The sequence below is a fragment of the Aethalodelphis obliquidens genome, unplaced genomic scaffold (assembly GCF_003676395.1).
Source record: "Aethalodelphis obliquidens isolate GAN/ISIS:26980383/991018 unplaced genomic scaffold, ASM367639v1 scaffold20, whole genome shotgun sequence".
NCBI lineage: Eukaryota > Metazoa > Chordata > Mammalia > Artiodactyla > Delphinidae > Aethalodelphis > Aethalodelphis obliquidens.
Genome location: NW_020837964.1, coordinates 9486956 through 9510557, shown reverse-complemented (window position 1 = coordinate 9510557; position 23602 = coordinate 9486956). Strand labels below are relative to the sequence as shown.

Sequence of the window (23602 nt, the reverse complement as noted above, 5' to 3'; positions counted from 1 at the left end):
TTTTAAGAAGGAGGTAAGAGAGGCAGATGGGGAGGAAGTGGGTTGAAAGTTTGATTTAGCGCAAGAAGAAAGAAAAGCAAAAAAAAACACAGCGAAACAGAAGAGCAGGCAAGAATGGTTTGTAGGTGCCCATTGAGGGTTTTGGTGTGTGGTGCCCTTGCAGTTTTCCAGTGGAGGGTTTTGCCAGCCTGGGTGAGCTGCTGTTTACAGTCAGTGCGGTACTAATTGTGTGTGTGAGTATGTGTGCGGCGGGGAGAAGATGGGCCTTTAAAAAAAACGTATGGATTGCTTGGCATTTACTGAGGGTGTTACATCTCCATCCCGGTTGCCAAGATTAAATTGAATCATCCCCGTGGCCGTTCAGTTTCACTGTGCACAAAACATAGCCACCACTCTTGTACTTCTTTCTCCCTCTCTCCTCTCCTTCTTTGATTCCTTACTTTCTCCATCTGTCTTTTTTTTTTTTTTTAAACATACCACACGTTTCTCACTGAGTGGGTACCATTTACCACGTCGAGTAAAACCCCGGCGAGATGTTCCGGGCACGTGCTGCCAGAGCGCCTGGCCGAGACACCTGAGCATGTGTGTGATGGGGGTGGGTGGATGCCTCATGACCATTTACAAAACGGGGAGCTCGTTCTGGGGGTCCTCCTGTTTATTTCCCAGCCGCCTTCCAGCTGGACTGGCTCTTTTGGGAACACGTGGATGTTGGTGCTGGAAGCTCCAGTCATGTCATTTAATTCCAGAGCTTTTTTTTTTTTTTTTTTTCCCTATCATGAATTATTCAGGCAATGTTTTCCAGAATTGTCATCAATAAGTACAGACCCAGAGAGAACGTGTATAACCACGCCTGCGCCGGGCCTGCGAGGAGTCAGTATTTTCTGGCTCAAAGAAGTTGCCAAAGGGAGGATTCAGAGCCAGTGTGCTTCCCTCTCTGGGCAGTGAGTGATGCAGGTACCACACTCAGGTTCGCTGATGTTTGGCTTGGATTAAAACCCAGCAAGGGAAATACACGCAGCCCTGCTGGCGTGGAGCGGGGGGCGGGGAGGCTTTTATCCTCAAACGTTCAGCAGTGAAGAATGGCGGGCAGGACAGAGGGTCGGCCAGGAGCCAGCAGTTGAAGTTCTTAGTCCATATCCACAGAAGTCTGAACTTGGCACATAAGCGCCCTCCCCCTCTGCAGGGATTTTTTTTTTTTTTTTTTTTTTGTATAATGAAACTATTCTTGGAAGAGTGCCTGCCTATTGTGAAAAATCAGACAGGTCAGTTCGGGTATCTGTGTTTGTGTAAACATTTCTGGCATTATTGGCAAAAACCGTCGGACAGGAGGGCCCAGGATGACCACGGCCTGCCTGCTGCAGCCATGCACAGTGTTTTTGATACGAACTTGGGAGATGGGAAGAAATCAGAAGTAGAGGCTTCATGCAAAATGGAATGGGCCGCCCATTTCTCTCAGCTTCCCTTCTCACTGTACTCCAGCTTTTTAGCTGGCTGTCTCCCAAACGGTGGTCCTTAGCTTGGGCTGTGCGCTAGGATCGCCTGGGAAATTCGTGAAAAATAGTGATGCTCCAGGCTAATTGAATCCAGATCTCTCGTGGGGGAGGATGATGGCTTTTATTGGACGGGCGTGCAGGGTGGCAGTGAGGGCTCAAAACCCCAGAGCGCTCCATCCTTAGATTTCAGGATCTGGAGAGAGAGATAATGTCCTCCTGGAGTTTTAGGTGGAAGGTTTCTGGGGGCGTGGAGCTGGGTCAGATCCCCTTTGAAGAAATGAGATGGGGCTTTCAGCTCGACCCAGGGTTGTAGTGTGCTTCCCTGGAGGCTGTTACCCTTTCCTTGTTTTCCTTCTCCCTGGGTCACTTTTAGGTCCATTGGAACTGTACAGGGTCTGCCTGTCCTCAGCCCTCCGATATCCTTTAAAAAAAAAAAAAAAAAGCCTTTATTCACACGTAAGGCACCAACTGCACAAGCCATTCATTTAAAGTGTACAGTTCAGTGTGTATGTTCACAGAATGGTGCGTCCATCACCACCATCCATTTCAGAACATCTTTATTAGCCCAGGAAGATCCACACTCCTTAGCCATCACCCCAGCCGCCCCTTCTCCCAGCCCTAGGCAGCCACTCATCTGCTTCCCGTCTCAGTGGATTTGCCACTGACATTTCCTGTAAATGGAGTTATGTAATCCGTAGTCTGTTGTGTGTGGCTTCTTTGACTTGGCATAATGTTTTCAAGGCTCATCTGTGTTGTAGCGTCTATCACTCCTTCGTTTCTTTTTAAGACTGCATAATACTCCATTGTGCGGATATACCACAGTTCACGGATCCATTCATCAGTTGAACATTCGCATGGTTTCCACTTTCTGGCTCTTATGAATAATGCTGCTATGAACATCCATGTACAGGTTTTAGCGTGGATTATATTTTCATTGCAACATCCTTCTATGGCATGTCTTGGCAGTATCACCTCAGCCGTCAGGGAAGTGTCTCGAAATGCTTTGCATCAGAAACAAGTCATTAGCGAAGTGGGCAGCTCCGGACCAGGGGCCAGGGTACCTGGGGGCCTCTAACTCTGCACCTGCTGTGTGACCTGGAACTGTGAATGGCTCAGCTTCTCGGCAGAAGAAGGAAAACAGTCCCACTTACTCCTCTCCCCACCATAAACCCCCATCTTCCTCCCCCCCACCAACTCCCACTTCCAGAGATAGCAGACGAACTGCTTTCTGAGAAAGGAAGGTGCCGTGTTCCTTGATTCCTACAAGACGTCAGTATCGTGTGTGTGATTCATGTGTCCGCGTCTCACATGTTCCCACTGAACGTACTTGCGCCTTCTCACAGCCCCGTCTTTCGTGTGTTGCTGACTGTTTTGAGATTGATGAGGCCTAACTCACAAGCAATGTCTGTCTGGATTAAGGGAACCTGAGAATCACGATTTATATCTGACCCGAGGAAATTCCCCGTAAGCTGCTTATAGGAGGTGCATGCTGAGAGCATGATGGGAAGATGGAGCCTTCTGGCCCGTGGTAGAATCTGGAATCTGCTCTCCTTCTGTTTCAGCTGTGGTAACAGGAAGCTGACAGACCCATCGTCCTACCTGTGAGTATCTGCTGACAGTTCCACTCTTGTAGATTCAGTTTAAAAACTACGTAAGCTGCAATTCTGATTTTCGCCCCCATACTCTAAGTCTTTAGTATGGATTAAAATATAATCCCTTATTGTAAAAAAAAATACATAAAACATAAACACTTTGATCAAGGTGGTTTGAACTACATATGCCTCTAATTTAACTAACAGTAAAGTGACTATTTTCCACTTAAAACACCATCAACGTGCCATGCTTTTTTGCATTTGCATTTTTAAAACTAAAACTTTCCACATCATTAAAAATTAAATTTCTCTTGCAAATATTCACAGTGTGCAGAAACACTAACAAAGGTTTATGCATTATCTCACCACCAGGGGGCATTGTGGTTTGACCGTTCATTTAAACAGCCTGCATTCGATCAGTTTACCCAGAAAAGAGGAGGCCTGGGTGTATTTCTGATTCCTCCCAAGAAGGACTCATATCTGGAAGAGAACAGATGTTGATTCTTTCTCCTCACTAGCAAACGGTTAGTGTTGTCAAATTTGCTAAACTTAGCAGTTGAAGATTAACATGCAGTGTATAATATGCATGTGCCTAACTGTACAATAAATAGTAAATCACATTTTTATGCTTTCTCTGAACTTGGAAGCTGCAAGGTTTTTTTTTTTTTTATTCCCTGTGTGTGATGAAATAAATAACATTGAAATACATTTTAAAGATGTCAGTCAGGGGGGAAAAAGTGCTTGGCAACTGTGTTTGATAGATTTCTTTTATGATTAATTCTCCTATTAAGTTTTAATGACTTTAAAGATATGAAGCTAGAAACCACAAAACTAGGCATGGTTAATAAATAACTGAAATACCAGGTGTATAGAAATGCATCTATGGAAAAATGAACTCATATATTCTCTAGGATGTATCAGGAAACAGATCTTTGGCAAATGAAGAGAGTCAAATGTCCCCGAAGGGGGGGAAAAGTTGAAGAACAGTGAATTCAAGAAGATTGTCTTTCTTAAAGAAAATCCTTTGAGAAAGGTACTCTCTAAGATTCACAAATGTAAATAAATTATTTTCTGAACCAGTGTTTATCAGCAAGGCGGTTGTTCTCTCGGAATGCATTTATCCATTGTGGGTTTTTAAGCATCTCTGTACAAAATTGCAAGTATTTCTCAGAATTTCTTGTCACAGTTTTCTTCCCGAGCTCATCGGGCATGGAAAGGGCCGTGTTGCTTTGCTGTTTTAGAAATGCTCAGAGGACTGCCTGGGACCCCGAAGTGGGAAAGAGTGGTGACGGGGTTTTAGTAATACTATCTTTTTTAATTCCTTCTGCACCCAAAACTGATGACATATGACTCGGTTCTTCCTCAAAGCATCTCTGTGAATCGGGGAGGATAGAAGAATTAATTCTAGGTTCCAAACAGCAAAAGTGAGGCTTGTCAGGGGCTTGCAGGCTTGGCCCGGACTCTGAATTCTCCCTCTGAGCCACCCCACGTCGGAGAGTCTGCAGGTTCATGCCTGGGGCCCTCTGTGGTAGGCACAGCTGGATTATTTACTTTCTAGAACATCTCGAGTTCCTGAGCCGACCAGTTTAGAGACCAAACACACATTAATTAACATGAATAATGACTAGGAAGAATTGCAGGGCCCCCAGAAGAAGAATGTATAAATGTGCATGTTTTTGTATATGCTTATGCATGTGTGTTTGGGCCTGAAAGGAGACAAAGGGTGCATTTTGCACAATCCCTTCTCTCCACGCAGGGCTCTCCTTGAGCTTTTCTGAGTCCCCAAAGCACAATAGGTACCCTTTGGAACCTTCACACCTGGCAGCCCCCCATGCTTCAGAACTTCAAATCTAAAGATCTTTTAAATACACAGAACTTATTTTTGCAAGCTCTTGGCCCATTCCAACTGAATACCGATTCCCAGCCTCGAAAATGCCTGGAGTGAGAAAACAGGGAATATTGTTCTTTTCTGTTTATATTATTTCATACTGAGTCAACACACTTGCCAAGAGTCCGAGGCAGCTTCTGGCTTGACAATGCCTTATTTAACTAGCCTATTTCTAGAATAAAGTCAGGGTCCCCTGGGGCCCTCTCAGTGGCACTCAGGTCACTCATGAGCTGGAAGAGACCAAAACAAATAAAGCGAATCTGTTTCTCCAGGAAAATCATCTTACTTTTTTTCTGGGCTAGGCCACGGATTTGGCCCTGGAAGCCAGAGGGCCTCGGCCAACACCGGATACCCAGCTTGTCCGGGGTTTCAGAGCCCTGGAATCTCGGAGACCTGCCTCTCGGGGCTGCGGGGCTGCACCAAAAACTGAGCCTTTCTGCTTGCTCCCAACCTGGGCAGCTAGCTGCTGGGCAGCCTCTCTAGCCAGCGCCTCACTCCAGGCCTGGCCGTATCTCGGGCTCTCCTGGTACCCGGAGCACGTCGGCTTGAGGCTGGAAGAAACTCGAAGCATTTGGCCAGGAAGAGGCAGCTAGTTCCAGCTGGCCCGAGCGCTGCGCTTTAAAAATTACCCAGATGAACTGATTTTGTATCGGGAGTGGGTGGAGAGGACTCCAGGGCTGGGGAGGAAGATGCGGGCCTCTCTCCCCCTAATCATGAGCGATGTGATTTGGAGAGGGAAGCAGGGGCTTGGCTCGGCAAACTGCATTTCCTTGGCCGAGCTCCAGAGGGGAGAAAGGATCCAGAGGGAAGGCACAGGCAACGCTGTGTCCGGTTAGCCTCTCGCAGACCCCCCAGGCTCCCGGACCCTCTGCTGGGCGTCGGGTTGGTTGGTGCCCCAAAGAGGGTGGCTCTGCTGAGCAGGGTCTGCCGAGAGAGGGAGGCCTCGGGCTTCAGGACTGGGGGGAGTGGCTTCCGTGGACGTGAAAAAAACGACATCAGAGGCAGGAGGCATCCCTCCAAACATAACTCGGCCTCCCGCTCTCCCTGCAGACAGAAAGGCCGCGCTCTCTTGGCCCGGTGCCTGCACGCGTTCTTGGCACGCGCAGACTTTCTGTATCACTCCCGCCCCAGCAACGAATCTGGCCGGCGACTTGGCCACTCTCTGAAATGAAGAGTAGTACTCGGGCGCCCATAACATTTTATTTTAACGTAAGAGAAGATAAAAGGAAAGAGAGCCCGAGCCCTCTCCTTCTTGATTCCCTCCACCCCCAGAAAGTCTAGCCAAGAATCTGCAAAAATGCATCCACCCACCCACACGTTGACGGGCAGGTTTGAGACCCTGGTCACCTTTCCCACACCTGCCTGATGCCTGGATCCAGGGGTGCTGCACTGCCGGGTGGGAAGGGCGCTACGGGGTAGACCCCCTTTGGAGGTTCTGTGATGACTGTTTCTTACCCAGGGCCTGTTTTACGCTATGCCCCAGTTCCTTCAGGCCAGGTCCCTCCTCATCTGTGCCGTTGCCATAAATACGGGGGAAGCGAGATCTTTCTAGCAAGGGCAACATTATCTCGCCTAAAAGGATAGACCCTGAGACTGCTCTTACATTCAGCCAACAGAGAGCAGAGAAGGGAAAGAGTCAACCAGGAGTACAAAGAGTATGAACGATCTCTGTGTGTTGACTCCTTTTCGAAAGACAAGATGAACAGAAATACATGCATATAAATATTTCTTTCCGGCCAACCACCACAGATTAGATTTCACATTCGAAATGTAAATCGTGCCTAGGAAACACCGATGTTTATTTTAAGCAGCTGACCCTCAGGGATAAAAATAAAAAGGATAAGGGAAACAAACAAACCGCGTTACTGACAAGAGGTAGGATGTTCTGTTTTCTGTCTGGCAGCTATTTTCCAGCTCTGGCATTTCTAGGGAACGCTTTGGAATACTTCTGGTCCGGTTCATCCATGAAAAACCGTCTGTGTTTTTACGCTTTGAAAAGACATGCAGAGAAGCCCACAGCATGTCACATTGGGTGTCTTATCCTTGAGGAAACAGCAGGCAGCATCAGTGTCACCCATGGACCATCCCCGCCCCCAGCATCCTTTGAGAAATGTCTTGGGTCTGTCTCTAGCCAGGTCAGCCCTGAGCTTCTTGATCCGCGCGCTGGCCTGTTTGGGAACACATCTGAATTTCGGTATGTAGCAGGGGAAACGCCGTCTGGCTGTTCCATTCCGTGCCCATGCCGCTTCCTGTGTCACCCCTTAACAAGGTGTGGAGGAGCCTCGGGAGTCCCACCACCTTACGCTAAACGAGATGACACGGCCCTCTAACTGCAGGATGCAGCCGACTGCTCTGCGGAACAGGGTTGGCTCACCTTGCCTTGACATCAGGGCGTCCCTGTGTTTGCTAGACTCATGCCCACCCGGATTCTCGCTCCTTTATTTCTCAAATCAGTTTTTGCCTTGGAAGTAAGATTCAGAGCGTAAGAACGTGGCTTGTCTCTCACACGTTATGGAAGGCAGGCCGTGCCCTCCGTGTCAAATGAACGGAAGAAAAGCTGGTGGTCCCAGGGATGGAGGGAGAAATTGGAGCAGGGGTGCTGGACAGGAACCCATCTGCACAGGTGTCGCTGTGCCGTAACTGTGGCGGGTCTTCCTCCGCGGGGCCGTCTCCGTGCTGTGGTTCCCCGGGCGGAAGGGCGAATAATGCTGGTCCCTCCACCTCCTTTGTCTTTGTCAAACCTACCAACTCATTCCAGGAACACAGATATTTCATTATCTGCTACTGTTACATCTCGATCCTGGATCCCCAGGCTGTGTTCAAAACTACCGCCCTCTCAAGGAAGACAAGGGGATTGTGCCAGCAGGATCTCCTGTTAGTGTGTGTGTGTGTGCCCGTGCATGTGCACATCCGTGTGTACATGCTTGTGCACCGTTGGCGCTGTTTCCAGCGAGCAGTAAAGTCCTCCCCTCCTGTGGACCCGGGACCTGGCAGTGAGCTGGAGCTGGCAGAAATTTTGTGACCGAGTTGTTAAACACAGTCACTACGAAAACTTAAATTACATAAACTTACCTTTAAACAGGTTGTATTCAAAACGAAGTTATTAGAGCTCCTTGCCTCCTAGTCGTTTAACGACCTCTGCCTGTTTTTATCTGTGCTCCTGGGGTTGTCTGGGTCTGGATGGCAGAAATGCTCCAGCCCTGCGACCACTGACATGACCTTGCTAGCTTGAAGCAGCCCTTGCTGGGAGTATTTACACCACGGAAATGGGCAAAAACTACAGCAGGCCTTCGTTGATTGCTTTGTTTATATTGTCTCGGCTTAGGAAAGTCATTACAGTGTTAATAACGCAGATTAAATGTAAGCGTATCATGACTCTAGTCATTACCTTATGAATATTATAAAAAAGAGGAAATATTCCCTTAGCATAGGAAAGAAAAACTATGATCTACCTCAGCAAAGAAGCTGCTGGTGCCATTGAAGAATGGGTGACATTTCAAAATATGACTGTTTTGACTGTTTCACTTTCATCTTACTGGTTAAGTAAAAACATTCTTACTGGTGAACTTAAAAGCATCAGCCAGCACTCACCAACTGCTTCCTGCCAGTGGATGCAAGAATTAGGCAGAAAGCATTGAGAGCACTGGGTGAGAGTCAGCTGGCTCTGTGGAATTTATAATGAAGAATGTTGCATATTTTCACTCGTAAATTGTGTGCCAACATCTTTTATATCAGTAAATTTTATAATGGACCTGTGTAGAGTTGGCCCTCCATATCCAGGGATCCCGCGTCCCCACATTCAACCAACCTTGGATCATAAATATTCGGAAACAAAATTCCAGAGATACCCAAAAAGCAAAGTTTGAATTGGCCACATGCTGGCAACTACTTGTATAGCATTTGTGTTGCATTTACAGCTGTTTGTATACCATTTACATTGTATTAGGTATTACAGGTAATCTGGAGATTAAAGTATAGGAGAGGGTGTGCTTAGGTTATATGCAAATACGGTGCCATTTTATATAAGGAACATGAGTATCCTCGGATGTGGGTGTCCACGGGGCTCCTGCAGCCAATCCCAGGAGGATCCGAGGTACGGCTGTATATATATTTATAGGCATGCTTCCCTTCTTGGAGACCAGACACACTGGATTCAGTCAGCTGCTCGCTTGCGAAAACGTTGGAGGGTTCCTTGAGACGGCGTGTGCAGACGGGCCTGCTGCAGTGACTGGTGCAAAACCACAAGGACAGCCGTGGTCATAAATACCGTCTCCATCCCTGTCACCATCGGAGGGAGCAAGATGACAAGTGCCGGCACAGCGTGTCCAAGAGCAAACTCAGCCAGCGCGATGCGCTGCCCGGTGCACCTGGGTGAGACTGCGTGCCTGTGGTCCCTGGGTGTTCATTTTCCCAGGACAAAAATCTACTGTGGCTGGCAAATTTCACGTCTTCCCCTTTCTCTTCATATTCACGGCCCTTCCTACAGACTGTACAGAAATCAGGAAGAAGCAGGGGGCAGTTATCGTTCATGTAAAGGCGGCCCATCTCTCCCCAGCACACACCTGGTCTCCAGATACAATCAGGGACCATCCATTTCCGTCTCCTTACATCAAGCCTTTCAGCATGGTTTACAGGTACCCCTTCTGCCCAGAGGCCCTGACCTTTCAAGAAGGATTTGAAATCTTTTGAGAGCTCTGAAATGATGCGAACCTGAAAATATCCACCTGGAAACGAAAAGGGAACAAGGTGACACCTGGCCGTCCTGTGGAAAAGGATCCCGGGACCTCGCAGAGCTCTTAGACATTGCGGGAACGTCTAATTTGTAGGTCCCTTTCACTTCTGAGAGCCCGGCATCCTGTGTCCTAGGCCTGTTGCCTAAGACCGGCCCAGCCTTGTGGAACAAAACGGTTTCAGAGTGATTACAGTACCTCCTGGCTTCCATATCCGCCTGTATTTCTTGTTATTCTAGTTGAGTACTGCATTCAGACAGAGGTTGCCAATAAAGTTTATTGTAGGAGCCGTGTGTCAATATCTGTTGTACCCCTCGCCTGGGGTGCCTGTAATTAAAATGCCACAGATAGTCTGGGAGAGGCGTGAAAATTTGATGGCAAATTGATTTCAGGTTCATCTTGAAGTTTGTCCTCAGCTGGACTCGATAGGCCTGGCAGCCATGGGACGGCTTTTATCAGGAGGGTCTGCTAGAATGAGACAGAGCTGTCTCGATCTGAATATTAAATACAGCGCACTGTTTATGACAGATTATTCCTTTAGTGCTAAAGCACGCAGCTACTTCTCTTTACACAGTCTTCTCCATTGAATGTGTAAGATAGGATCGCACAGATCCATTTTACATATGAAAAGAAGTTGTATAAAACTCTGGGCATAAGAAATAAAGAGTTTTAGAAACGCTGGCTTCAGACACAGGATATTCTATCCAATATTCTAAACTTAGAAATGCTCCTTGGATCTAATTTAAGAAAGCTAGAAAAATAATGGTAATCAAGATAGTGTAATCAAGTATCACAGCCTTATATTGTTTCCTCAGAATAGTGCATTGCAGAAAAGGAAAAAAGCCACATAAGTGGAGGAAAGAATCCCAGTATTTAATATTATAAATTGCTGGTTCCTGTAAACTCCCATTTCTGCATCACATTATAAAAGCCATTATCCTTGTGCTATTGTTCCTGCAGAAATGCACTATCATGATGATACAATTTTAAAAGTGTATTTGTTTTTAGAATTTAATTTGAAAAGGGTTTGAGGGAAAATCATGTGGAGTTTTGAGTGTTTGTAATTTTAAAAATGTGTTCAGTTGAATTAAATGTGTTCAAGAAAACCCGCTTTATAATCTGAAACTGTTTCTTGGGCAATTAATTGTATTTACTTTAGAATTCGACATGTGATTAGAAGCAGTTGAAAAGAGGAATACTCAAATGGGGTGCCTTCCTTCATTCGTTTAGCTAATAAGAATTGAGTCCCTACTCTGTGCAAAGCAAAACTGGATGAGAAGAGATTTCTAGGTGGGATTTCAATGAGACCCATGGCCCAGGCTACCCTGTCACTATATATAAGTGGGGCCTGGATGAATTTTTCCAAAATGCTTGAACTAGTGATGCCAAAAGCTGCCCGACTGGCTTAAAAATAAATGAAGGGTACAGTCTCGTTCCTTTGAAATGGAATTTTAAAATGGAAACAGAAGCGATTCCCTTCACTTCCTGGAAGAATCTGGCTCTGCATCTCGCTCAGTGTTATTTCTCAGGCAGTCACAGGTACTAAGGCCCATCAGTGTAAAGAGCCCAGCATATGCTCATGGGTCGTCAGAGTCACTCCTTTGCACATTCAGGAGATATTTATGGGTCTTTTGTTAGGACAGTTTTTATGGCCCAAGATTAAAAGTTAAAAGTTAAATAGTAAAAGTAACGAAGATGTGCCTTTGGAGGATCCAACTGGTTTGTGTTTTCATTCCCTCCGCTTGTCAAGGCCCATTGAATTTTGATGATAGCATTAAAAAAAAAGAAAAAAGAAAAGGATGTCTCAGATCATTTTTGGAAGGAGACAGTGTATGAATTAACAAATTACTAAAATAACCTATACTCCAGAGATGCTAATTTATTATCTTCTCTGTAAGTAGGAGGCTTTTCTTTTTTGATGCAGAATTTCTTTGTGGCAGCTTTAACATTCTCAGGAAATACTGTGGGCAACATTCGATAAAAGATTGAATTATTTGATCAAAGAAAATAAATATCTAGATAGTGCATTCACAGCCCTGAGAGAAGTGATCCGTAGAAAACGATGCTCCTTGAAGGTTCGTCCGAGGGTTGGTTTCAGATTCTGAAGTACCGTATTGTAAGGTAGTTCCTGTTGGCAGGGAGCAAGTTCAGAACAAAGCTGCGCTGTATGATGGATGAATCAGAGATCTAGTGGAGGTGGAAATAGTAGCCTGGCCTTGGGTACGGATTGTCTATGAATTCCACTGATACTTATTGATGCACAGAGAGGGCAAATAAAGAAGGATTCTGTGATCAAAACTATTTCAGAAATGCAGTACACATCAGAGCCTTTTCTTTTTCCTCCAAAGATTGATTTATTTTTTATTTATTTATTTAATTTATTTTTGGCTGCATTGGGGCTTAGTTGCGAGACGCAGGATCTCCATTGAAGCACGCAAGATCTTTCATTGCGGCGTGTGGGCTCTTCGTTGTGATGTGCAGGCTTCTCTCTAGTTGTGGCCCGCAGGCTCCAGGGCGCATGGGCTCAGTAGTTGTGGCGTGCGGGCTTAGTTGCCCTGCAGCCTGTGGGATTTTAGTTCGCAGACCAGGGATTGAACCTGTGTCCCCTGAATTGGAAGGCAGATTCTTTACCACCGTCAGAGCCTTTGACATGCAAATTTCTCACACCTAAGAAAGGAAAAGAATAATAGTATTTTCCAAACTTACCTCATGACCACTTACCATCCTCCCCTCACATTTTATTTTATATTTTATGGGACAGTATTATATACAACACCCAAGGAAGAGATACTTAGTGTTTTCCAGTTTTATATTACCACTTAGCCCTTACTTTCCCCCTCTTTTATTATTTTGTGGGACCAGCCTTCTGTGGAACACCCTTTGGGAGACTGTCTTTACTCACAGGAGTCTGTTACAAGTCCTGATTCACTCAACACTGCAAAGGGTAATTATGTGACAAATTTTTCCCCATGTGATACTTTTTAAAACCCTGTTAATGGAATGACTCAAAATCATCCAACCCATAATAACACTAAAACATTTAGAAAGACTTTTCTCTGTTTACAGAGCCCTCAACTATCAGACAAAAAGTTAGAGTGACTTTCAGAAATACCAAGATCATCTATATTGTATTCTAATGGGAGCCGATTTTAATATCTTTACTAATGCACTTGCTATAACTCCCTCCTTTAGTAATTAGATAATTATGTATAATTAGCTTATCAGTTACTTGCAACAGCTGCAGTTGATGGTGTGTGTGTGTGTATGTGTACAACCGCCTGGCAGCAGCTTGTGAGTTCACTATTAGACCTGTGAAGTGTTTCTTCTTGGCTTGTTTTCACTATTTTTTTCTCACGTGTGGAGGGGAAGGGCAGTGCAGTGAACTACAAAAGGAGCAAAAATGAAATGATCCTAACCTCCTCTGGCCGCCCTGGTAAATTTAGAGGAGAGCGTCATCACTGCCCCTTGGGGCTCTCAGCGCTGATAACACCACCCTTGCCAGTTACCATGTTCCCTAGGTTACTGCCTGCCCCGGGGCCAGAGAGCAAGGGGTTTCTGATGCATTTGAAAAATGCACTTAATGTTGGCAAAAGACTTGTTATATATTATTAAGTGGAATGCGCAGTTTAAAAAACAATACAGAGTGGTTTCCTTGTTATATAAAAATATAAAATGGATTTACATAAATAATATTACTATAAGTTAGCTGCCAGCCTACCTTCCTTTTCCCAAGAAATATTGGTGAGATATCGATTCTGTGCCACTCCCTGTGCTGGTGCTGCAAATATATCATATAACAAGATGACCATTGTCTGTGTTTTGGAGATGGAAGGCATTTTGTTATTTTAAAAACTGTTTTTCTAGAGTTGACCACTTCTGGAATGGATTTGTCCCTTTTATCATCAGAAAAAAAAAAAGTTTAAGATGCTGTAAGTTCCTAACGAGGCTAAGGCTAGGCACGTAGTAGGGGCTCAATAAACACTTGTTGAGTTAAATGCAGTTATATTAGCCTTTGAAAGCAACGCTGAGATCAGACACTGGCTCTTTAAATTTATTTATTTTTTCGTGGTTTGTTTGCCCTTTTGCGATCATTCATTTACCGGGAGGTACTCAGGGGAGAGGTGGGTGACAGGCACATCCCCTGTGGACTTGTCCTCGGGAAGGCCACTGGTGGGACCACGCGGGCTCACGTCGCCATCACTGACCAGAGCAGGTGGTGGCCGGTGAGACACCGGCCTCCATCAGCTTGATCACATCCTGGTCTCTGCCCACCTCCCCCCTACAGCTCTCTCTGCACCTCCCTTCACACCTGCCGGGCTCCAAGGCCAGCAGGACTGCACACTCAGCACCGCGGCCGGTTTCTTCTGTAAAGGCGGCTTTGCAGAGGGCAAAGGGTCCTCTCCTAAACACGTCAGCACATTCACTGTAGGAAGAAACCAAACGTAGAAAAGAAGAAAACCCTCTAAGCTTGGCTTCCTGGCAAAGTAAAAAGGCTCGTGACGGTGACCCATCTTTGGCCAGCAGGAAGTGTTTGCACTGTTGGTTCTTTCAGTCTGTCTGTCTCTCTTTCGCTTTCATTCTCCTCTCTTCCTTCCCACTTCAGTCTCTTATTTTTCTCCCTCTGTCTCCTTCCTACCCCTCCCCCCTTAAAAATATTTTCCCACAAATTAGATGGTGGCATGTGCTCGCCACAGTCAGTGAAACCACGCCAGTGAATAACATGACACAAAGTCCACGACGTCCCCCTTTCCTTCTGGAGCCCCCTCCAGCCATACCAGCTCCCCAGGGACCACAGCTGACAGCCCACCGGGAGCCCTTCGCACTGTCTCCCAGCTCTTGTTTTCTGTGTGCTTTTACAAGAACGCTGCCCTTGGTACGCACGGTGTGCTGTCCCTTGCTGGCTTACCTCCGTGACCGATACACATCACGGACATCCCTCCAGGTCAGTAGATGGAAGAGCGAACTCATTTCTTCTGATAGCTGCATGATATTCCGTAGTGTGGATGTCCCATGATTTATGGCAGTTGGACTTGCATCCATTTTAAATTCTCATGTTCAGAGTTTCTGGACGTTTGGAAGCATTTTAGAAAATTGACATCATCTCTGTAAACGTACGAACGCGAATTCCCTCCGGAACGTCCAGCTATTTAGAATCCCCTGCCACGTGGCTTGTTTGCACACTCTTACTCCCCAAACATTTGCCTCCGTTTTGCACACGTGCCGTCTCCTCTTATTCCTCTGAGCCCTTCCTAAATGCCTGCAGAATATTTTTTTTTTTTTTTTTTGCATGGGCAAAAGTCCAGCTGAAAGAATACTTATTTAGCATAATTTAAACATGAGGGTTTTCTAATGCTACTTCCATTTAAATAATTCAGAGAGCTGTTGCAAGGTGTCTGAATACTGGGGGAAGAGAGCTGTTAATGGAAACATCATCGAGGCTGAAGACAACCTGTGTTATTCCGTCTGCAGCTGAGACGTCTAAGATAAAGATCAAGATTAACATTGTCATTATCGGGTGGTATGTTATCTGAGTTACCTGCTCCTTTCTGGAGGCACGGGTCTGATTCCTGCGAAATCATTTTTTCTCCTCTCTAGGAATGGAGAATTTGACGTGGTTTTAATTTGGACTGCGTTACTTGTTTGCCTTATATATTTTTAAAAGTTGTATGAAAAGCTCTCGCGTGGCGTTTCTTATTTATGAAATCAGGGCAGCCGTCCTTCAAATACGAAGCAGATATCTCAGAATATTAAAATCTTGGCCTGCATTAGTAGCAGCGTGAATGATTCTCCTGAAATCGACATATCAGGGAGCGTCTCATCTATTATTAAATTACCTTTTCCTCAAACAAAATATATATCAGATGTAACTTGATACCCAAATTCCTTCCCTTACTAAACTCGAAGCTGTGCACATGCACACACATCTTTATGCTTGGTTTTAACATTTTAAACATCCACAGAAAAGTAATAGAATGAGCAATAGAAAATCGTCAGGGTTGAAATTATTTCCAGCTATGTTTAAATATGAATGTCTTGTTCGACTCTTAGCATATGTATTTATGGCCGTGTGATATCATTATGGCATCGTAATGAATGTCTGCTGAATTATGGGGGATTCAGCAGGGGATACAAATGGATTTGAATTTTCTAACTGTCATGCTGTGGTCCGAGACGGGCGGAAACTGACATATCCCCCTGCATTAACACATCTGTCAAGCGTCCTCAGCCCTCTGTGCAAGTCTCATCTGTTGGGAGTGAGAGGTGGGGTGGCCGGAGAAAGCTCTGCGTCGGGACAGGTGTGAAATAAACATTATGGAGCTGCCTGCCTTGGCTTTGAGTTTGCATCAATCTGGACTAAGAATAAGGCTGTACAGACTTTTTTTTTTTCCTTTCTTATTCTGGACGCCTACCTTTAAATGAAGTGACTAGGATACCTTATTATTTAGTCTTTAGTTATGAGTGAACCTATGTGTAGAGCACAGAGGCGGAGTGAAAAGAGGCGGTCCTGAGTTTGGACTTGACACTCCCCTTACTAGCTGTGTGCCCTGGAGCCAGGTGACTAAACACTTTGAGCCTGAGTTTCCTCATGTTGCTTGCGAACAAATAATACTCTGTACTTCCCAGTATTCTTATAAGATTCACATGCAATAGGTACGTTAAGGGTCTAGCAGGTGCCTGTTAAATAATGGCTTAAAATGTGGCAGTGGGCGTGGCTGTTTCGTCTGTTTTTATTATTATCATGTATGTTCTCTTTATACAAAACACACCCAGTTCCCTCAGGAGTAGGGTTTTTTTTCCAGTTTTACACAATGGGAACTTACGTTTTTAGCATCAGCAACACATGTTTACCGAGCACCCCAATTTCATTTATTTAAGAGGTATTTATTGAGGCAGAGTGCTACACCCTGGGAAACAGTAGCCGGCCACACGTGACCAGTCCCCCTGCGGCCGCCCCAGCACAGAGGTTACCTTCCAGGGGAATGGATGCAAATCCCACCTGCTCAGGGAAGGAGATTCTGGTGAAAAGAGGAGCATGTCCCGCCTTCAGAGAGGTCTCTATCCCACCAGGATGCTGCCCACTTCCTGCGAGGGGCTTGGCTTCCAGGCGGGACTGGAGGAATGCTTTGCCCATGATTTCACTGTGCACAGAATGACATTTCATCCGCTGCCCAGGGGCAGCCACCTGTGCTGACTGGTGCCCACGGGCCCTGTGGTTCGTAGCTCTGCTGCCCCTCAGTGTAGGATAAGGTGGCTTGCGCCCTGTGGAGCGTCTGGCGAAACCTCCTTTAATCCCTGTTTTCTGTGCTAGATTTCGTAGCACTTACCAAAGTTGTTCAGTCTGATTTTTGCTTAACTTTTTTTTCCTAGTTTAATCTGATAAATTAGGTAGATTGTAGATACACATGTAGTCTTTGAAGCGGGGCTGCTTGGCTCTGTTGGTTAGCTGTGTGGTCCTTGTGCCTCAGTTATATACCTGTAGAATGGGGATCGTAATATCCCAGACCTCAGTGAGTTGTAAGGATGTAAATTTTATGTATTAAAATGCTCAGGGAAAGCGTAGGACGTGATGAGAGCTGCACAACTCTTTGCTTTTGCTTATTCTTCTTATGAGTAAATACATTTTTCCGATAGTATTCATCTTCGGGACATTTTTAAACACATTTTGGCTTAGTTCTACCCTCGCTCACTCACTGTACCCCATCAAACCCCTCCACATAAGGTAAAACATATTAACAATCTAATCTGTTTCTTTCTGAATTTTCTCTACGCCCATATACATTTATGTGAATCCTCCATACGGATATATACAGATACACGTACACGTTTAGGGTTTTTGTTTTTCTCTTTTTGGTAGTTTTGCTTGATTAAACGTGAAGTCATTCTATGCATACTGTCCTGTATCTTTCTTTTCTCATCCCACTAAGGCATGATGTTCCGTGGTGTGGACGTACCGTGATTTATGCAGTCATGCCCCATCTTGAACGCGTTGAAGGGCATCCGTTTAGCTTCCAAAGGTTTCTCCGCACACTCCTGCCCAGCCACAAATAACGATGCGATAGGCATCTTTGTTCCTATGTCCAGACTGATGCTTTTATTTCAGTGGGATGGATTCCCAGGTATGGGACTGCTGGGCCAGACTCTAAATTTTTAAAATGGATTTTTATCAATCTAATGGAGTGTGCTGACGAGAGCCAAAATCTTGATAGAAACACTCAACTGAGAGTGAACTTTTTAGACGTAAAAGTGGATGGTGATTAAGCGCACACACATTAAAAAGAGTAATTTGACCAGCGTTATCACAGTATTAATTGATTATAATGTCTGGAAGACTTTTAGATTCCAGTATCTGAGGGTGGGGAGGCAGGCGGAGACTCCACCGGTTATGCCCACAGATGCTGCCCACCAGCGGTAGGAAGTAGCTTATCTCTGCTAGTGTTTTTGTAGGAGGCACATCACTAGTAAGTATCGTCGTGGATGCCAAGCACCAATGGTCAGTGGCCGTCCGGACTGTGCAGTGGACAAGGATGCCGAGGCTGAGTCCAGGCTGGGGCGCTGGGGCACCAGGGGACCCTGGTTGGTTAGTTTGTTGTGAAGGGTACGATGTGTGGGACAGCATCACGCATCCACGCATTCACTGCTCCTGTAGCAGAGTGTACCTTTCACCCTCCCAAATCTCAGAGGCGGATAACGGAACGTCTGTGACGTGGACTGCCTTTTCATCCAAGGCTTCCAGAGGCCCAGCATTTGGAAGCTCAGGGAGGGTCCTGGTCGTGCCCGATAGGTGAGCCATGAGTTTGCATTTTACCAAGGTGTTAGCAAGTAGAAGGTAGAAGGGCTCAAAATAAGTAATAGCATGGGGGGTCATCAGAGCAAGCAGCATGGGCTGAAGGGTTGACCTTATAGGGTGAGAGAGAGAGTGCTTGTAGACCCTTCCAGAAACACACTTTCTTAGTCTTGGAGGAGAATTGAGTTACTCTGTTTAACTGCACAGTGATTAAATGATTTCCTTGATTGAAAATGTTTGACAGCTTCCTTCCGTAACATAATTCTTGATCCCATTGGATCTTGGAAAGTACGTTTTGTGCATCTCCTCTGCTTTTAGGTGTTACTTTTAACTGGGGGCTAGTAAGTGGTGATGGGAAGATTCCAGGAGTGTATCAGAGTTAGTGGAATATGGGAGAGGCAGAGAGATTTAAAAGGCATGTTCTGATGCCAGTATCTTCCAGCTGCGTTAAACTGGGTGAATCACCTACTGTTTAGGCCTCCTCTTTTGACACATGGGCAGAGTTCTACTTCAGTCACAGGGCTGCATGCAGCTTAATGAACTAATTGTGCTAACGTACGTACATTTTGAATAAATGTTAACTAAAGAGATGGGATTCATCATATTGGTTTCCAGACTGTCCAGTTTGTTGGTGTTGTCGAGATGCCTACCTTTACAAGTGTCCTTTTATTTTACTAGTCTTTGCAAAGAGTCCTTCTCAAAGTATTAAGTAGTATTTAGCTAATGGTTTAAAAAAAAACCCCAAACACCTTTTTTAGTGTTAATAAATGCACAAGAAAAAGCAATTTACCCTAAACTCTAGATCTACGGAAATTGGTGTGTGTGTATGTGTGTGCACGCACATACAAGAGTGTGTACTGTTTAGCTTGTAGGGTATGGAGGATTGTTGAATTTTAATGGTGTGTATATAGTTTTGGTCCTGGAGAGGGAGAAAGGGAGCATTTGAAACTCACGACAAATTTTGCAAATTAGGGGGAATCTGAGGTTCAGAGAGATTAATATGCCAGCAAGTCACCTTTTAGGGAGTGGTAGGGCTGACTGCAAACCCACAGCTGTCTACTCCTAAGCCCCATTCTTTCTGCGTATAGAAGACTGCAGGAGAGTGGGGAAGAGAGAGAAGGCATTCTTTTAAATTCAGAAGTCGATCTGAGATTCGTTCACTTGGGTGTTATTCTCTTTACTAAGACAGGAAGTAGATTCATGAAACCTGGAAGTAGTTGAAAAATGAGGGTTAGAATTTAAAAAAAGAAATCCAGTTAAATCAGGCCACCATTCTGGTTCATTGAAGGCTTGTTCTATGTTAAAGAAAAACAAAAAACCTTATTCTTTGAGTGTTTCTTAGACTTAGCTTTTCCCTACAAGTCACCTCCATTCACACTTCTGGAAGTTTCCTTCTGTGTCGAATGGTGATAACTCACCCAAGTCCTGGGCTCTGGCTGCAGTTTCTTCCTCTGTCTCTGATGTCACTCCTCTCTGCCTTCTTCAGAATCTATTATATGACCTCCAGATCTCTCTTCGACTCCCTGTATTACCATTAGAAGACATCTACACTGGGAAATCGCTCAGTTCCTGTTTTTGATTAATATTTTATCAGCTGCAAGAGGAAATGGTATTCTATAGCAACACTAAAAAGGAATTGAGCAGATGAGATGTCCCTGCTAGCTTTGGTAAAAAGTACGGGCAAGGTTACAAGCGAAGAGCTCGGGATAATAAAGTCAGGCGTCTGAAGCGAATATCTGGCAGGGTTAAAATCTAACACTGGTGTGCACAGGAGTCAAGCACTAAATCCTTCCCTGAGCAGTGGCTTACCCATTTAATTTATTGACAGTAGTCATTGCAACAGTAATCATTACTACCTTCATTGAAAGCCACATATCTAAAGCAAAGGAGCTAAAATGTTAATTCGTGTAGTATTTAATATGCACCATTATGTATAAATTCAGGGTTATTAAGTGGACAGCTGTAGACCGGATACGCTGCAGAACCCAGCAAAGGCTGAGAATTCTGCTCGCCCTACTGTATTCAAATCGTTCGAGAAGAGAGGAAGTACTATAGCCAGCAGTAATAATACCATCCGGTAATTACCAAATCATAAATGTTTGGGGAGCTGAAGGTCACGGGCTTAGTAGCAAGTGTAGTCTGTCCCGACGCATTTCAAATGTTTGCATTCTATATCCGGGTGGTGGTATTTTAATTCTGACTGGACAGTCTGATGGGAGGGAAAAGAGTTATTCTTCCATATTTATTTCTCTTCATCTTGGGTGAAAAGCCTTTTTGTTGTTCGTAATGTAGTGGGGACCAACCTTCAATAAATGGAAATGATTTCAGCACATCAGTCAGGCTTCCTTGTACAGAGACGTTCCGATTTCCCTCATACGTGGTGTCCGGCATGGGGTGTCTGATTTACGAGAACATGACCCTCGGGCCATCAGAAAACGTCTGCCTAAGCTCTCCCTGCAGGAGGCCAGGCCTCCTGGGAGGCCCAGTCTACAGCCAGGAGCAAGACTTTTAGGCTAAGAAATTGCAGATAAGAGCATATCACCATTTTAAGAAATACCAGCGGATTTTTTTTTTCTTTCCTTGGGTATTTTATTAACATTTGCTACTGTACTCAAGCCCAGTTCACTTAGGCTTGTGTTTCTTGTGCATCACATGGGAACTTTCGTTAAATTGTGGCAATTCCAATTTGTGTGATTGTCAGGCTGACATCAAATAACGCAAACCGGCTTTTAGCCTGCATTCCTCACTTTGGAAATCTCTGATGCATTTGGGCTTGACTCCCTTCTCTTTATAAAGTTACCATTTTTATTGCTAAGGTAATACCTTACCTTACGTTACCATTTTTATTGTTGGTGTGTAAGGGAACTTGTCCTGATACGCCTGACATGGGAACCAGGCACAGCCGTTAGGGATGCAGCCACACACGGTGCTCGTTTTTCGTTGTTTAAAACTGTTTTCCATCCCTTTCCTCTCAATCTCTCTCTATTAAAATCCCACTTAATTGGTAACGTGTAATTGTTTAGAGACTCCCCATTTGTCCTTTAATGAATTATTAGCATTTTAACAAGTAATGTTTACTATCTATTAGTGGAAGTTAACATACATGAATTACTTAATTTCTTTTGACAACACATATGTTTTTTTATCAAGCCAAACAGAAAATATTTGCCTGCAAGAAATAGTCGTCGTGGTTCTTGCTTTGCAGTCAGGGACCGAACATGTGAGTAGCAGTGCCTTGCAGCCTCCACTGCATTTTGCAGGGGACAGTGGTGAGGAAAATGCCAACAATATGTTGTTTCTTTTTAAACAGTCTTCCTCACTCCTAGGACCCAAGAGGGCCAAGGGCAGTGGTGTGCTGCAGTGAGCATTTAACTGCCTGGAACGTATCTCAAGGTGTACAAAGGCCACATCTTCCAACTCCTCTTTCTGGTGTCTGGGCTTGAGACTCACCAGAAGTTTCAGGAAGATGAGTACTGCTTTAAGAAAAAGGTTTGAGGGAAAAAGTATAATTCTTTTCCTTCTAACTGGAGATATAAAAATCATATAAGCGTGATGTATCATTTGATTGGAACATTATATTTTATAGTCACAGAGCCCATGTGTCATCAGGTGTGTCTCTGACATCCAGTAAGCGCTTCTGGCCTTTGTGATTTTGACAGAAATGCTTCTGTGACAGTGTTTTGGCGCCTGTGCACATGGCCCTGGGTGTGAATATATGCTTCCGGGTCTGTGCTGGAGCGAAGGGGTGGAGCTCAGAGCACCCGGAGGAGGGGCGGGCCCCACTCCACCAAGAGTGGAAGGAGGGACTGGAGGCAGAAAGGAGCAGTAGCGGAGGCGGGTGCAGGGCCGAGCGAGGCGGCTTCTCACCGCTTCAGGCCCCCTTGCTACCCTGGCAGCCTTCAAGGTGCTGGTCGTTCTGGATCCTTACATCAGGAAGCGTGGTGGCCCTGAGCCATCCTTCCTCTGACCGTCGTGAGTAAGGACACCAATGCAAGGGGTCAAATGCAAGCGACTCCTCACAGGTACCCATTGAAATAGGAGAGGTCCCAGCACCACTGCGTAATGCGCCAGACCCAGTGCAAAATGAACATGGGAGGTTCCAGCCAGGGGCGGGGAAGTTAATCTCCCCTTGCCCTGGGCCCAGCATCCCAACCTTGTGTGGACAGGTATCCTCCCAAGGATTGCAGCCTCCACTCTGGAACATACTTGGGACCTGGATTAGCATGTGCAAGAGGCCCTTTTCCCAGCCGTCAACCAAACACAATGTGGTTCTGTCAGCCCAGGACCGGGCAGGCCTGAGGTCATGACCTCTGTCCGTCCCCACCTCCAAGCCCACGCTCCCTCCAGGAGTGAAGGGCTGCAGGGCGTTTGGTGTCCGCTGCTGGGGACACTTGGGATAAGGGTGACAGTGGTCCCAAGGTGGGGCTGGGAGGGAAGGGCTGGCCTGGCCCACGGTGCAGTGGGCAGAGAGCAGTTGGCCTAGAAGCTGTCCCGGGGGGTGGTCATGAGGGCGCGGCAGACAGACAAGAGCTGACTGCAGACTCCAGTGTTCCATCGGACTTCACTTACAAAGCACAAATTCAGACATAAAATTATTAAGCATTGCAAGATGGCGACCACAGAGCATTAGGGCCCGAGCATGGGGCCCTGGGGACTGCCCTGGCTCTGGATCTCAGGGAAGCTTACCCATGGTGTGCAACTTGCAAACATTTCCAACTAATGGCTTCCAAGAGGCCAAGTCACAAGCTCGTGAATTTAATGGAAGAGCTTTTGGTTGAGAATGTGGCATGTGGCTCTTCTTATTTGGAAGTGAGTTTGAAGCAAATCAAAATGTGAACCCCTCCCGCTCTTGGTGAGGTGGATGTGTGACACGGGTGTTAACGTTTGTTGACACACACAGAGCGTATATACTTTAAACGGATGCGGCCTGTTATGTGGAAATCATACTTCAACACAGTTGACTTAAAAAAGCCACTCTGTGGGGATGAAATACTCTGTGGGACCTGAGGACCACAGTGACTCAGCCCACTCTTCTAAGTTGGTGGCAGAAGCATCCTTTCCAGTTGGTTTGGATCCCTTAGATTAATCAGCTTTAACTGTGTTTAATTATGGAT

General features: G+C 45.5%; 1 protein-coding gene across 4 annotated transcripts in view; it reads left to right on the top strand.

Annotated features, from left to right (window-relative positions):
* WWOX (WW domain containing oxidoreductase) overlaps window positions 1–23602 on the top strand; it is a 983470-nt gene that overhangs the window by 347741 nt on the left and 612127 nt on the right. Inside the window, exon 9 of one of the 4 annotated variants that reach the window (XM_027119877.1) lies at window positions 3458–12235. The exons of the other annotated variants lie outside the window; for them this stretch is intronic. Coding sequence (XP_026975678.1) covers window positions 3458–3586 — 129 coding nt within the window. The 3' untranslated portion in view covers window positions 3587–12235. Of the gene's footprint in view, window positions 1–3457; window positions 12236–23602 lie in introns of those variants that run through there. 4 annotated transcript variants of the gene reach the window in all.